General features: G+C 41.5%; 1 protein-coding gene across 1 annotated transcript; it reads left to right on the top strand.

Annotated features, from left to right (window-relative positions):
* Positions 1 to 412: 412 nt before the first annotated feature.
* On the top strand, positions 413 to 15,996 carry SD3 (import inner membrane translocase subunit). Its single transcript, XM_087683484.1, has 6 exons — positions 413 to 643; positions 727 to 942; positions 1,249 to 1,433; positions 1,532 to 1,580; positions 1,673 to 1,792; positions 15,379 to 15,996. Exons 1-6 carry the CDS (start codon positions 632 to 634, stop codon positions 15,535 to 15,537), a joined length of 741 nt encoding a protein of 246 aa, XP_087539610.1. The 5' UTR covers positions 413 to 631; the 3' UTR covers positions 15,538 to 15,996.
* Positions 15,997 to 16,205: the final 209 nt, after the last annotated feature.

Genomic DNA, 16,205 nt, shown 5'->3' with positions numbered 1-16,205 from the left:
GGAGAGAGATAAACAAGGGGAGGAAAGGAAAGGTGGGAAGAGAGAAAACGAAGGGTGTTGGAGAGAGAGAGAGAGAGAGAGAGAGAGAGAGAGAGAGAGGTAATAGATATGTGAGAAAATTTACAGAGGAGGGGGGTGAAAAAGGGTGAGGGAGAGAGATTGACAACAAATAGTGAGATAGATTCAAAAAAGAGAGAAAATAGTGAGCAGGCATGTGACCTCTTATACTCGAGGATGCAAAAGAAGAATATGTGTTCAAGTTATGGTTGTGCAATGGAAGCAAATTATATGATGTTTTTACATTCAAAGATGATAAAGTTACTATGCGATAGAGAAGCGACGATAGCACGACAGCTTCGCTTCCCTCTTTGTTATTGCGAATCGGGATAGCGTTGAACACTACTATACATTTATGCTCAATGTTTAAAAAAACGAGGAAAAAAAAACCGGGTAAGTAAAAAACGCCGCTTTGCTGAATGGGTAAAGACTTCTGGAGTGTCGACGTATTTTGCTGTGTATTGTCTCTGCGATCCCAAGGAAGCGCAGGGCAGTGAGGAAAACCAGGCTCCGTCTCATACGAGCAAGGCGATTCATGTTTCGTGCGGTAGTCAGCTTCTTGTAAAGAAGAGTCATGGCTCTGAAGGTAACATAGAGAGCGAGTAGAGAGCGAGTGTGTGTGTGTGTGTGTGTGTGTTTTTCCCTCACAAATCTGTCTCGTGCAACTAGGGAACAGGAATTCGTTCCCTGTGCTGCAGAGCTACCCACAGATGGTCATCTAGTTGCTCCAGATTCGGCGTTGCCACTCGAAGCGCATGGAGCATTGCGCATATTGAATGCATGCCGGCCGTAAGGACAGCGCAGTACGGTCAGACTCATGTGAACTTACCGGCCACCCTACGGGTCCCCTCAGCATTTTTTTCAACACACCAAACTCGGAGAGAGGTTTACACTGACAAGCATTTGCAGCTTTGCAGATTTCATTGTAGTTGTGGCATGCTTGACCTGGCAATGAGATTGCTCCACAATCTTTTAATTGCATAAATTTGTTTCCACCATAGCATCCATTATGTTGCATATTCATCTCTGCTGTTGAGTTTCTTCAAACAATAAACATTCCATCGTGCCTTAAATCCCTGTGGAATTAAATCTTTATATCATCATATGTATGGCTCCAGACAATATAATATGAGCCTGCAGGTGAAAAACTGCTTCTTACTCACTTTCTTTGGGGTTTGCTTGGGACTGCAGGCAAGAAGACAAGAGCTGGCCACACAGGATGATGATCCATTTGATTCTTTGACTGACAAAATCCCCCAAAAGCCTGTTACTTTTGTTGAAGGCGCTTCTTACAGCATTGCCATTTTTGCTGGATTTGCTGTGGCAGCCGTTGCTGCATATGGCGTATTCAAAGAGTTAATATTTGAACCAAAAGAGTAAGTCATGTAGAAAGCGGTTGAAGGAACAGGTTTTTGGGTCCTATTTATGAAGCTTGTTCATTGACATTCGAGTAATCCACTGTGTCAATTGGCAGGTATAAAGTGTTTAATCAGGCTTTAGCTAGAGTCCAAAACGATAACCAGGTGATTAGCCAAAAATTTTGTGGCTGCTACAAAAGGTATTTTACTTCAAGGTTTCTTTAGTAGCTAATGCTACATGAATTGATTGCATGCAGATTACAGTGCGTATAGGTTCACCTATCACCGGCTATGGGCAAGAGAGCCGAAATCGAGCTGCAAGACAACATATTCCTCATCGTGTTTGGGTAGATGAGGATGGTGTCGAGCGAATTGAGGTTGAACCTTGATAGAATCTTTTAACTAGAATCTGATTTGTTGGCGAACCATATAATGGTGCCACATGATCATTGAGAATTTCTTGTGAAACAAAATTTTTCCTAAATTTGAATATGCTAGGTGCTGATTGTGCCCATGCTAGTATAATGAGCTGGAATGATTTTGAACCTTAGGTTATGAGCTTGAACAATTAAAAATCAAATGCTACTTTTTTGTGCAACTAAACTAGACTTGGGTGTGATTGAATTGGTCTCACTATTTGAGTTCATTTCGACTTGATTCCAATGTTGGCCATCATGTGCTCACCAATTTTGACAATTATGTCCTATGGGCATAGACCTGTTAGGGTCTTGAGGGATAGGCATCTAGAGTGTGGAAACTATAGGATGGTGCTCTCTTTGGCTGGTTGCATAATTTGTCAGAGCTGAGTTACATAGGGCTTGAAACCTGAGTTTTATTGCTTGTGCAAGAGATTTTTGGAGTAAACCCTACATTGCATTTGTGCTAATCTTTTTTCTTGTAATGACCCCTACTTTTACATGTAAACATGGAGTGTTGAAAGTTTCTCAAGTTAATCCAATTGCTCAATACTTTGGTGCATGTTCGTTACATTGCAACAAGGGGAGAGTTTATTGGTTTCCATTCTTGGCATGAAAGAGCCCTTAGAAGTGTTAAAGTTGACCATTTGGTCAATATCAATGTTTTTGCCTAATCCATGTGATTATCAATTTAAATAGTTTCATTATGTTTGCAATTTTATTGTTATGGAGAGATTGGGCAACACAAACATCTTTTGATTTGGGGCTACCAAAAACTAAGGTATCTTTTATAAAATATGCAAATAAAGTAATACAATGATGGCTTTGTCCACAAGTGCACTTCCACAGTGAAGCTTAGATGGCCATTTAGACTGATTTTAGGTAAAGAGCTTAAAAGCATGCTATATGAACTCTTTGATTGGGTGAATGGATGGATTTGTTAGCATTCCTATGTATTTCATGCCGGTGATCTCTTGGTTGGGAGCTCTGTTAGAGTTTGATGGAGACATAGGAGCTTTGACCATTTATGCATTTCACTTTTCAGGTTTAGCATTTCAGTTTTAGTGTGCCTTTTAGTTTCAACAGGTTCAGGGCTGTGTGCACAGCTAGGCAGCTGGTGACCTCCTTTATGCAGGTTGATGCAGCTGTTTTCATTACGTCAGCTGCAATTAATGTAGCTGATTGTAGATTGGCCACTTTTTAAGGCAGGTGCTATAAATAGCGGCCCCCCTTCAGCCCCTATGCTGTCTTTTGCAGCCAGCCACTCTTTCTATACAACCTGCCATTTTCCTCTGTCATCAGCTTGATCTAGTGTTCTCACTAACACCTTGGGCTGTGTGTAGGGACTGATCAGTCTGTTGTGTATTCAGCTTTCATTTTCAGATCACTGCAGTCTTGTTCCTTCTCTCCTTTGCGTTCATTTCAGTCTTTCTCTTCCCTTCTCTCTTTGTCTTCATGTATCTATTTTGTTGCACACTCGCATGGTAGCATTGCCAAATGAGAGGATCCAGAGCTTCCATGAAGAGGAGACCACACATATCTTGCTGTAATTGTGTAGGTTTTTGCACTTTTCAGCCATCCACCAATGGGCGATTGGTAATAGCTTTTCTATCCTCGACAACTTGAAACTCAAATTTTTTTACATCGATCATGCTATTTTTCGGCGTGTGTAGAGCATCTATAGTCTTGTAGTAGTATAGTTGACCATTGTTATGTTTAGGCAGCCCGACATAGATTTCCTTGTGTGTTTGTGGAGATACTTCAAAGGATAGATTGATTATTGGCTTAATTGGTTTGGTGACACCAAGATTAGGATCATCAAAGCTTAGAAGACCACACTTTCATTAGTCATACTGTTGCGAAGATTGTCATGATCGACAAGATCGTGAGGATTGACATGAAGAAGATGAAAGATCAGCGTTTGATCTAATAGAGCTCGATACTCTAATAGAGCGGTCTCGGCCTCACATACTCCCACCTTCTCTCTTTGTTTCTATGCAGGCTCTTACTGAAGGATCTTGCTCGGCCATCACGCATTGTTTGTGCAAGTGCTTGGTTTTCCTACATTGCATAAGAAGGATCATTTGGATGGTACCAATGTCCTTTGGTCTTGCAAAGTGGAGTGCATCTTAGATACCTTTGAGTTATGGGACTTCGTTACTGTCCTCATTTGTCGTCTAGCGGAGGATTTTAATATTGGATCAATTGTCGATTAGGCAAGTGCCTGTTTTTCCTACATTGCTTGAGAATGATTGTTTGGATGGTGCCAACGTCCTTTAGTCTTGCAAAGTGGAGTGCATCTTAGATACCTTTGAGTTATGGGACTTTGTTATTGCCCTCATTTGTTGTTTAGTGGAGGATCTCAATATTGGGTCAATTGTCGATTAGGTGGCTCTTTGGGATAGACTCAACTCTTAAGCCCATTCTTTTCTATGAGTGAGTTTATGATCAAATCCTTCTCTGCGTCAAAAGAATATGCTCCGTAACGAGGGTTTGGAACAAGTTGTCTTCTTTTTACTAGGTTAAGATCTTTATACACTGCATTATGCTCAAGAAGAAACATTGAATGCTCTCTATTGATGACTCTTCTTTCATTAAGGATCATATGAACAAAATGGAGAATCTACTAAATGATTTTGTATTCCATAGTATGAAAATCATTTGTAGATAGGGATATGACTCTTTTTATACATCTCTTGTCTTTAATGTATGTTGATTTTTATACTAGTTTGGTTACCTCCAAGGTTTGGGATACCATTTATTGGTAGGAGCTTGTACTATTGATTTTGGTGTTAGAAGTGTGTATAGTAGCGATGGAAGTGTAGAAGATTGCTATAATAGATTATACAATATGAGAAAAGAGAGAACAAAAGAAAACAAAAGTACACTGGAAAGCATAAACTCAAAGATATGTTTGGAAAATGGAACCCATATACAAAACACGAGACAATCATGCACAATAGTGAGTCATCGACACCGGCTTCCGCTCCAACAGAACTTGCATGGAAGTTTGCAAGTGGATGATAATGAATGAGGAGGAGTCAACTTGAATAAATAGGGGAAATTGACCTTTGGAAGCCCAAAGGGCAGTAAACTACATTTTATTCTACACACAACTAGAGCTAGAGTGCTACTGCACCACATATTGACACTTCTTGGTCCCAAACTTGGTGCCTCTTTTGGTATTTCTTTAGATTACTGAAATATGCTGGAAATTGGTTAATGGTTATATTTCAGTGATTTTTCGCAATATAACTATTTCCATGGCAACTGTGAAATGCATTTCGCTAGCACTGAAACACAAAATGCTTGAAACGTTTCAGTGAAATATGAAACGCCTTGAGTGAAATGATTGATTGAAACCACATTTTTAAATTGGAAAAAAATTAAATTTTTTTGTTCTTTTGAGAGTTTTTAGACACTCTACATGTAGGATAGATATTATTTGTTGACATGAAAGGATTTACCTTGTAGAAATATGTAAATTGCAACTAATAATTTATAAAGAAAACTATCTTATATATATTATTCAACCATTTCACTTGGCATTTTGCTTGGGATTGTCCAAAGGTGAAATGTTTCGAGGTGAAATACAATGTTTCAAGGGTGAAACGTTTTGTAGTTACCTTCACTAATCCATAGTGCACAATGGCCTTGATACCTTCATTGTTGGCCTCCAACTAGTTGTACTGTATTTTAAAATTGTGAATGAAAACTTGAGCCTGGCAAACGCTAAAAATGACAACAAGCATTTGAATCCAATTTTGCAGAGCATTTGTTGAGATAACTCTCATGCATGCAGTTTCACGTTGTTTCTCTCACAAACCCGGGGGTGGGGTTTTTTGTCAGAAGTGATGTACCAATGAAAGCATAGACAAATACTGAAATAAACTGTTGAATACAAGACAGAAGAGAGAGAACAAAAGAACAAAAGAACAAAAGAATACTACAAAGAAAGAGAACTTAGAGACGTGCTTGGGAAATGGAATCCATATACTAAACACGAGAACGATGTGTATAACAATGAGTTACTAGCTATGTGGGTATCGACATTGGCTCCTCTCTCCAACAATAAGACCATTTGAATGATGATGACTAAATGAGAGGAGGAGCCATTGAATAAATAGGCCTAAAATATGTCAAATATGGTAGCTGGTCGGCCAACAATAAATGCCTAAATAATCACTAACACGACCACTATAAAATGGCTAAATTATCTACTAATAGAAAGCATAGCCTAGACTTACACGAGCTGATTAGATTGCTAACATACTCTCTCAGATCATGGGTGATTTGGTATAATATAATGATAAATCATAGTCAACAAAGAACCACCAGAGTAGAACCATGGATATCCAAGTAGTGGGTGATCAAGCCACCACCAAGGTGCCATAGAGAGAACTTGAGGTCAATGTCGATTGTACTAGCTCTTGAAAATAGAGAAGAGTCATAATAGATTTCCGTGTCTTTTAATAATGTCTCGTAGTAGCATACAAGACTATCTTGTCAAAAACGTTTATGAACATATGTGACCATGAATTCCCTGCCTTTGGCCAAGACCACCAAAGTGCCCCCTCGTGTGAGCTCAAGAGTAGGAGCTAATCTCGCTTTCTGTCAAATAAACAACCCATCATGAACTTGAATGTCAATTCCAGCTTTAGGATTTGAATCTGCTAGACTTCAGTCAATGTGTCATCGGCTCTCTTTGGAACCTGTGCACCTGTATACTTGTATAGATGAGGCATGACTGCTCCATTGCACCACCCTCTTACTCCCTCTCTGGCACCAAAGAGTTGTGAGGGATGACCGTATCACCTGGACTAGAAAGCAGTTGAGGAAGGGGTAATCAAGCCCTTCTCGCGGTCTGAAAAAGTGGATCCCTTTTACGCTGCGGACTTCTCCTTGGCTAGAGGATCGGAATTGGAGTCTGAGGAAGAGGATGATGTGGTTGAGGAGTCCGCATTCTACTTCTTCTTCTTCTTCCGCGAGGCTACTAACTCTTTGCAGTCCTTTCTCAAGTGGCCCTTCTTACCACAGTGATAACATTGAGCCTTCGACTTCTTCTTTCTATCACCCCTCTCGGAAGCTACAAAGGCCTCACTAGATCCGCCATAATGAGATGAGAGCCTCCCTTGTAAATGCAAAGATGTCTCATGCTCAAGTAGCATTGAGGACATGTGTGTATAGCTCATAGGTGTAGAGGATGTTTGTGCCCTTAAAGTATTCGCCACTCCATGAAACTTTGGGGGGAGCTTGTAGAGTACTGTGCCCACTAGATTTGCCTCTAGGAGGGCAGACTACATGTGTCAAAGTTGGTCTTGTACTTGTTTAACACGGAACAAAAATGACTGAATGGTGTCCTTGGACTCAAACTTCATCTGTTGAAGCTGTCCATAAAGGGTCATAGCACGCATGGGGGATGGTGCCTCGTACAACAATTGAAGCTTTGACCACTTTTCTGGTGATGCCCTACAGAATGTAGCCGCCAGTAGAACTTCTTTAGAAATATACCGAAGTTGTCAAAGTGAAGCAATGCGGAAGCGAATGACCGTGACAGAGTGAACAAAGAGAGAAGAGAGAGAGAGAAAGAGACAGTGAAACACAGTAAATCTGCAATGAAGAATGCTGTATAAGGATGCAGAATCATACATGGGTGCAGAGAAAATATCTGCATATGTCTCCACCTTGAAGACCTCAATCTCCGTCAGCCCCGAGTGCAATCTTTGTCAGGAGCAGACTGAAATCTGTCAGATACAAGGGTCCAAGACTGCTCGAAATTTAGGCTTATAAAGGCTGAAAAAAATTCCTAAAAAATACTTGAAATAATCAGATCGATCGGCTGTATTTAATGCAGCTGACTCTAACTGCTGCCACGTGGCACTGCTGACGTGGCATAAGAGATGACTAATGACTCTCAACACCCCCTCTCAGATCTTGGACAAGGCAACTGTAATGTTCCCCCCCCCCCCCCCATCCAATGAGAAAGGGAAGGAGAGGAAGAGGAGAGAGAGAAGAGGAAGAAGAGGGAGAGAGAGAATAGGAGAGAAGAAAAGAAGAGGGAGAGGGAGAGGGAGAGAGAAGAAGAAGAAGAAGGAGAAGAGGGAGAGAGAGAAGGAGAAGTAGGAGGAGAAGAGGGAGAGAGAGGAGAAGGAGAAGAAGAGAGAGAGAGAGAAGGAGAAGATGAGGGAGAGAGAGGAGAGGAAGAAGAAGATGAGGGAGAGAAGAAGAAGAAGAAGAAGAAGAAGAGGGAGAGAGAGAGGAGAAGGAGAAGAAGAGGAGAGAGAGAGGAGAAGAGGAGGAGAAGAAGGAGAGAGAGAGAGAGAGAGGCAAGCCGATGCTAGAAGGAGAAGAGGAAGTCACTCTTGGAGCAATGGGCTTCTTGCATCAAGGGTAGATCTGGAGTTCGGGATTACGAAAGTATCAACAAGTTGAAGAAAGACCAAGGATTTAACTGGGAGATGGCGTTGAAAGAACTTCGGTGTTTTCGAACCCTTTTTCTATCTATGCTTATTGTTCTATTAGCAGGAATGAAAGAACTTTTATGGTTATACACGCTCATAGGTCATAGTCTTCATTATAACATCCATTGAAGAGAAAGTATACTCATAAAAGCTATATGTTGGTTATGCACTCTTTCATTCCTAGCTGTTCATAGATGTAGATGATCATATGAAATTCCATTTGTGATATTGCCAAGTTATGATGAAACCTAATGACTAGCAAAGAAGGCTTGGAGTCTAGCCGTATAAACCCTAAGGGGAAGAGCCACCTAAGCAAATTAGGTGATTGTTATCTTAGAAGGACTTCTACCTTAGAAAAGGTTGTAAATTCCTTGAGCAAGTGTTTTGATACATCCTAGTTAAGTTTTGGATGTGCATGCAAACTTGAAGCAAGTAGTTGTGCATTCCACTGTTTGTTAATGTGGTTTTGGATGTTAATCCAAGTGGGGTGTGATTGATGATTTCATGGCCGGGTCTGTGATGATGGATTGCCATGGGAACAAAAGGGATGTTTTCCCTAGTAAATATTATTAGGCTGGTTGTTTCAGCTATGGATGATTTTCTAAAGGGATAATTAAGGAAGGATGGCGCTAGCTATCCCCCGCAAACCGCCAAACCCTAACCAAGGGGGTTACGAATCCGCGCCGGAAATGTGGACCGAATTCACCGCGATAGGTCTCTCCGTGAAAATTACTTGGCGTAGGGGGACGCTTGGGTGCCAGTGGGGGCTCTGGCCGTAAATCTCAATACCTCCGGACCCTACATAAGTGTTCTACGTGACTGAAGATGGGATCTCAAGGCCTTGATACTAGTTACAAGGCGGAATCTTGGTAGGATAAACCTTCGGGTTTTATTGCCGGGAGACAGAAGGATTTTTTGTGGAGGCAGAAATGAATAGTTCATTCTCCTGTATGGGCAGGAGACAAACATTAATCTGAAGATAAGTTAAGGAAGTGTTTGATCTTGTTTTATCTTATCTTCGTGTCTGTGCCCTAAATTACGTAAAGGAACCTGTGATTAACGGGTTAATTAAGGAAGCTGCTTTTATATGTCAAACATAATGTGGTAGGTAATTAGATAACTAAAACAACCCCCGAGGGAAGCATGGTGGATATGACCAATGGGTCTATCCTACGGAAGGATGGTCTTGGTTAGCCGAGAGCTTTCCTCAAAGGAAATGTTAACGAGAAAGTTAGGAAAGGTCGGACGATGACCTTAGATAATGTTGGTTAGAACCCTGATTCATACCGTTTTAGGGGACCGGAATGGGACTATGCCCTACGGGGAGAGAGATCGAGCGATGTATTTCTCTCGTTTCCCATTCTCTTTGAACCAAGTGCGGTATGAGTCTGCTTTGGCCCGGTTGTGTCTGTGCAAAGTGGAGCAGTTGTAGACCGATGCTAGAAGGCTGTTAGGAAGACCCGATTGCAAGGAACCCAGACTTCAGGTCGATCCTAGTAGGAACAGCCGGATAAGTTCCGTTGCGGGGTAGACTCGAGAGACCCTAGTTGGTAAACCCCGTGTCATTCCTTGGGAGTGCCGGGTGGTGTCTTCTAGATATATCTCTCGATGGACTGCTAAGACATGTCCCGCGATTTGAGGAGCGGGCACGTTACAGCAAGAGACGAAGGGATGTGGAATGTCGGTGAAGCAAAGCTTGGGGAAGTGCCTTTGTAAACAACTGTGTAAGATTGTCTTCAATCTTACAGTATTCCACATCGATCGTCACATCCAGAAGCTTCTCCTTGATGAAGTGATATTGGATCTCTATGTGCTTCGTCCGGGCATGGAATACAGGATTCCATGCCAAGGCAATGCAACTCTCATTGTCGCACTGCAAAATAGTAGGACGAGTCTAGGGGCAGCCAAGCTTCTCCAACAACCGCTGAAGCCACACAGTCTCACATGTGGTAGAAGATGCAGCCCGATACGTTATCTCAATTGAAGATAGGGCTATCGTGGGCTGCTTCTTGCTACTCCAAGAGATAGCACCAGCACCCAAGGTAAAACAGTAACCTGTAGTAGACTGCCTTTGATCCACATCACCAGCCCAATTTGAATCACTCCAACCTGTAAGAACAAGATAAGAAGCACCTGTACCTGTTGGATAGAAAATCCCGAGGTCAGAAGTTCCTCTCAAAAATTGAAGTATCCTCTGAGTAGATTGCCAATGCACTTGCTAAGGGGCACTCATGAACCGAGCCAAGAGACCTACAGCAAAACATAGATCAATTTGTGTGTTGAGGAGCCAAATCAAAGATCCAATCAACTGACGGTAGCGGGTAGCATCCACCAGAGGAGAATTTGTGTGTAAAGTGGCCTTCCAGTTCGGATCCATAGGAGTAGAAATGGACCGATAATCCTCCATCTCAAAAGTCATCAAGAGCTCTTGTACATATCTTTGCTGAGAGATGAAAATCCCCCTTTGAGATTGATAAATCTCGCGGCCCAAAAAAAAAAAAGAAGTCCTAAATCTGTCATCTTGAACTTCTGATACAGGGCTGCCTTCTTCTCGTCGACCTTCTGGGTATGATCACGTGCAACAATCAAGTCATCAACATACAAAACAAACAACACACGACCACCCTCGGAAGTGTGCACGTAGAGCGCCGATATCCCAACTTTATGGCAGCAATTAGGGCAAAGCTTAGTGCTACATTTGAGATGACAAACCTTGGTTTGTTATCTTACTTCTTGGGAATGGAGGTAGTTCATTCTGGGGATTGTATTTTTGTGTCATAGCTCATGGAACAGTTCACTACGGATCAGATATGGCCACTAGTGGCTATGCCTCTTGATCTTGTTGTCCACTTGTCAAAGGATATCCTAGGTCAGTCCTCGATACGCATACCTATAGGTCTATTGTAGGGAAACTTCTTTGATTAATTCATACTAGGTCAAACTTAGCTTACTCAATCAACATTTCACAACACCTAGGATGTCACATGGATTGTATTTCTTCATGTGTTGCGTTATTTACGGTGTACTTATTCTTATGGCCTTACTTATGGTTCTGGTTTATGTTTGTAGGGATACATTGATATAATTGGATAGGAGATCTTGATACTCGGCATTCCCATGGTGACTAACAACTCCCATTTATTGGTCCAGGTGTAAGCAAGATACGGTGGCGGCTTCCAAGGCCGAGACTGAGTATAGTGCTTTCTTCAATGGCACCACCGAGGCCATCTACTCGAGGAGCTTACTGGCGGTGCTTCACTTCCCTTGTGACTCACCCACCGTTGTCTAATGCGACAATCAGAGTTCCATTGGTCTTGCAGACACTTTGATCATCATATCAGGGACGTGGCATATGGGAGTTCACTTTTAATTTTCTAGAGAGCTGGTTGAGCAAGATACTATCCATCTAGAGTTTGTTCCTTCATCATACAATTTTGCAGACATTTTGACGAGAGTGGTTAACCGTCCATTTCTTCAGTATCTTCTATCTAGGATCAGCTTGGGTACACCCTTTTCTACTTCTTCACATTGAGGGGGAGAGGGTGCTTCCCTTTTACTTTTACTTTCAGTTTGAGAGGGGGACTACTACTTCTCTTGATAGTGACAATGATGATGCTTACAATTTTTAGACATTCATTCATTCATTTATTTTTTTATATTGTATTTATAGACATTTGTAACTTTATCTGCATTGCTAGGATGACATGATCGTAAAAGGAAACTTGGGCAAGTGAACAATTCCTTGCGAGGACACTGCCCAAGTGGCACCGTTGTGCTGCATTTTGCGTAAGCATGACATCTTGCATCTCCCTTTGCATTATTCCATGTATTGACATTTTATTTATGTAAACATGCATCTGTGCGTATTTATCCTTGTTCGGTCTTTTGGAGTGGTTAACTCTAGATCCACCATATTTGTAGCATTGCACATGGTAGTCTCCCGAGCTTGCTTGCTTGCTATGCTTGTCTTGCTTGCTTTACATCTTTGCTATATTTGTGTCATCCACACCTTCGCCATTTTCCTTCTTTGTTGACACCCAATAATGATAGGGATAGTATGCTTGTTTTGTGAAGGTCTTGGATCTGACCATTCCTTATCACTCTTCCGTTTGGGACACGGATACTCAATAGGACAAACCTTGATTTGAAACCCTCACTTAATGTTAAAATTACAAGGCCCTTTTAAAAAAAAAAGTCTATAGTTGATTCCATCCGCCTTTGTAGGACTTGATAGGCCATTGGGCAGCCAACGTGCACCCTTTGTTTGATGGTGTGGCTTCTTTGGGGTGATCACTTGGGCTTTCTTGGTAAGATAACCATTGCTTCTGTAGTCTTAGTAAGCCTCTAGGCAGTTGACACGTACCCTTTATTCGATGCTTTGGCTGCTTTGGGGTGGGATTGCAAAAAAAAGAAAAAGGGCTTGGTTGGCCTACTTCTCGTGGCACCGTTGTTGGGCCTGAGAGGGGGTGTTGCGCTAAAAATGCATTAGCTTTACTTAAACAACCTCAAAACATGCTTAATTAAGAAGAAACCTTGTTTATTTAAAAAGGAAAGCGTTTCTAGAGAGTGTCTGTATCCCATAATCACAAACCCACTTGGGAGGGCCCAAACTTTCTATGAATAGGCATGCTGCCCTCCATTAAGCCCTAATCTCGTCCCAACTTGCATTTGTTGTTTTCTCTCTCTTGCAGCCTGTGTTCACTATTTTCTCTCTCCTCACCTTTGTTTTTAGTATTTTTCTCTCCTGCTTTGCCATTTGCATCAGATCTAGCCTTCCTTGGTTGCATTTGTCAGTGTTTGACATTCGGAGGTTGCCTTGCTGCGATTCAAGATCTGTTCGGAGTATGACACACTCTCCAGCTCATTACCCTTGCCCTAATCCTTGGGATACAAGAGTTCGAGGTACAATATAGTGTGTTTGTTGCATGAGCATTGTATATTCAATAGTCATATCACTTCATTCATTCTCTGTGTTCATTGTCTTTGAGTTACCCTAACCCTAATTGTGTTCTTCTATTAGTTTGTGCTTTGTCGTACGGTGTTATTTGTGTTTCTGTGTTAGGTATTTTTTTCACAATGGGGTTGTCTTGAATGACTAGTAGCAACAAGGAGCAATTTGCCCCTTCCTCTAGGTTTAGATTTGAACACAGTTCAATTCTTGGACTCTTTGCATATGGGCCTAACAATTGGGAATATGCTCATCTCGTAGGTTAGCTAATTCATAGTTGCTACTATGGGGTCTTCAATTATTGGGTACGGATCTCAAGTGGCGGAGAAACCCTAATTGCTGCTGTAAAATAGGGTTTCAGCTAGAAGTACACATGTAGCATAACTTAATACAACTTTGGCCAATGTCACCCACTACATTCTTAGGGTACTTAGGATGTCATTGTGACCTAAGTGACTTGCACTTCACTTGTGCACAACTTAATAATGCCAAAGCTAAGCATTAAAGATACATGTCCCCATGACAAACCAGCCATCAATGTGTTAGCCGTGTACGTTTGATGGGTTGTAGGCACATTTATTAGGCTTGGTGTTGGGCACGTGTATGAGCATAATGATGCTCATTTAGGGCTAGTCCATTTGTCTTGGGTATTACCTGTAGTTCTATATATACTCCACTCCTTGACACTTGTTGTATTGGATCATACACTTGGAGAGAGGGAGACTGGAGGTACTGCTGGTTATCACATGTGACATCACTAGTGTGGTTTGTATGGTGCATGCCATGTCTTGTTTTATGGTTTCCATTACCTGCTCATTCTTTCTTTGAGTTCTTGTTTTCTCTCTTTCATTGTTCGTTATTCTCAGTGTCCAACAGTTATTATCTTCTGTTTTTGTTGCTCATCCTCATATGGTATTAGCTGATCAATGCTACTGACTTTGGTGCTTTTTATGCTGCTGTTATTCACTCTGACAAATCTGCTACAGGCTGGTCTACTGCTCTAGGGGCTGCTAATCATTATATTTTACTTGCTAATGTTATCATTTGAGCTGGGCGACCTTCTGTGATTGCTGCATTTTGAGCTGGGTGAACTTTACTCCTGCTTGGCAACCTGGTTTTCACCCGTTGCTAGTTGGTAACTCTACATTTTCAGCATATATTGCTTTGGTTTTTTTGCAGCAGATGGCCTTGATGAGCTTCTTTATGTTGTCACCAACTTGTTAGCCACCCTATTGACATTGCATCTTGGCTTGGGTTGTTGTCATCAATATGCTGGATTTTTCACGATGTGGACAGTCTTCATGCATGCAATTCCATTTTTATGGCTGGTGGTGACTTTGATTATATGTCATGTAACCTTAAGAAAGGGTTTGCTTGTGTTGGTTGCCATGTTTATTCACTACATTTTTCACCCTGTTCCCATCTCTTGTATGCTCAATCAAACTCTGTGATTGGACTGTTGAACCTCTTCTTGATTGGACTGGTTGACCAGGAGTACATCAGGTATCTATCTCTCTCTCTCTCCATTCTTCGTCAGTCATCTTGCATATCACCAATCTTTGTTATGATTGTTCTATCTAGTGGACTTGAGATTCTCTCATTATGGCCTAACCTTCTTTTGAGGAGTAGAACGACCAAGAGGAGCATGATTGAGGGGGAGCATGTACTTGTCAAAGATCAAACAACTTGGAATCTCTTTTTCTATGAGCTGATAGGGGTGTGAGCACATCTGAGTACCTAGGATAGAAGGTGCTTGCTTGAGCTTGGCCACTTGGGTGCTTGTCCCTCTTCTCACAATGGTCTTGGGTTTCCCTTTGTGACCTTGTAAGATGGTTCCACTATGTATGTAGACACTGGGATCCTACATTTTCATTTTTATCCAGTGTTTGTTAGTGCTTACATCATTTCCTCCTTTTCTCCTTTAGGTCTAATGTTATCTCCATATAGACTATTCACGTTTGAGGCATGGTAAGATTTTGTTGAATGCTTAATGCTTTGATTTTTTGAGAATGCTCAAAATTGGAGTTGATCTTCAGCTGAAACCTTCTTGCCTTGTATCTGAAATTCATTTAAAGTGGCACTTGGTCTTGTGAAAAGCCTTTGAACCTGTTGTTTTCTGACTACTCTGTGTTGTTCAGGTGCAATTCCATATTCGTGGTCCACGTGGTGCTGGTAAAGTGTATGCTGAGATGTTTAAAGTTAAAAAGGACAAAAAGTGGAAGTTCACATATCTGATTGTAGATATTGTCTCTCCTTCACCAACTCGGTTGATGCTGGAGTCTTATGTGCCGGAGTAACAAGGTAATCAGTTTGGAGACTTCTTATGGCTTGCTTCAGTACGACAGACAGCTAAAGTTGTTGGATGGTGAAATATTGCTTCTGATATAGCAATTCTTTCAAGTGTTGAGTGAGATCTTTGATCTAGCTGACTGGAGCAGGCCATTCAGCTCATTCTGCTCATTGAGAGCTGGCTTTTATGTTGTCTAAGGCTGATTGAAGTTTTGGTTCCATAACATACCACACATAATATAGTCGACTCCAATTTTTGCTAGTCTGTACCTGCTTGCTACACTTGATGGAAAAGCTAGGCAGGTGCCTAAGTGCAGGTATACTTGCATCACCATGTTGCTAGACTAGTAATGACCCAATTGCAGATATAGAACAGGATGGAGTCAATTTCAAACTTTTGTACATGAGTGTTTGCGTTCATTCCATTTTCATTCAGCTCTAGTATGATTGAGTAAAGTTTCACAGGACTTCTGTCCATTTTTACAGAGCAGTATTCAAAAGCTGTGTGTGTGTCTGCGTGTGCGTGTGTGCGTGCACACTCATAGTACTCTCCAATTCCATAAAGGGGGGGGGTTTCTATTTTGAATGTTGAAAGTGGCATTGTATGAAATTAAATTGTTGAGCCCATCTGTATTGCGAATAGTTTCTTTAATGTACTTGTAAAAGTGATGGCAGG

The sequence above is a fragment of the Lygodium microphyllum genome, chromosome 8 (genome assembly GCF_053477565.2).
Source record: "Lygodium microphyllum isolate KBCC chromosome 8, Lygodium_microphyllum_v1.1.10, whole genome shotgun sequence".
In the NCBI taxonomy this organism is placed as follows: domain Eukaryota; kingdom Viridiplantae; phylum Streptophyta; class Polypodiopsida; order Schizaeales; family Lygodiaceae; genus Lygodium; species Lygodium microphyllum.
This window is presented reverse-complemented; position numbering and strand designations above follow the sequence as displayed.

Excerpts from the sequence above, each read along its gene's own strand:
- SD3 (XM_087683484.1), top strand. Across the intron at positions 943-1,248 it reads CACACCAAACTCGGAGAGAG|GCAAGAAGACAAGAGCTGGC; the intron begins GTTTACACTGAC and ends TTGGGACTGCAG. Across the intron at positions 1,434-1,531 it reads TTAATATTTGAACCAAAAGA|GTATAAAGTGTTTAATCAGG; the intron begins GTAAGTCATGTA and ends GTCAATTGGCAG.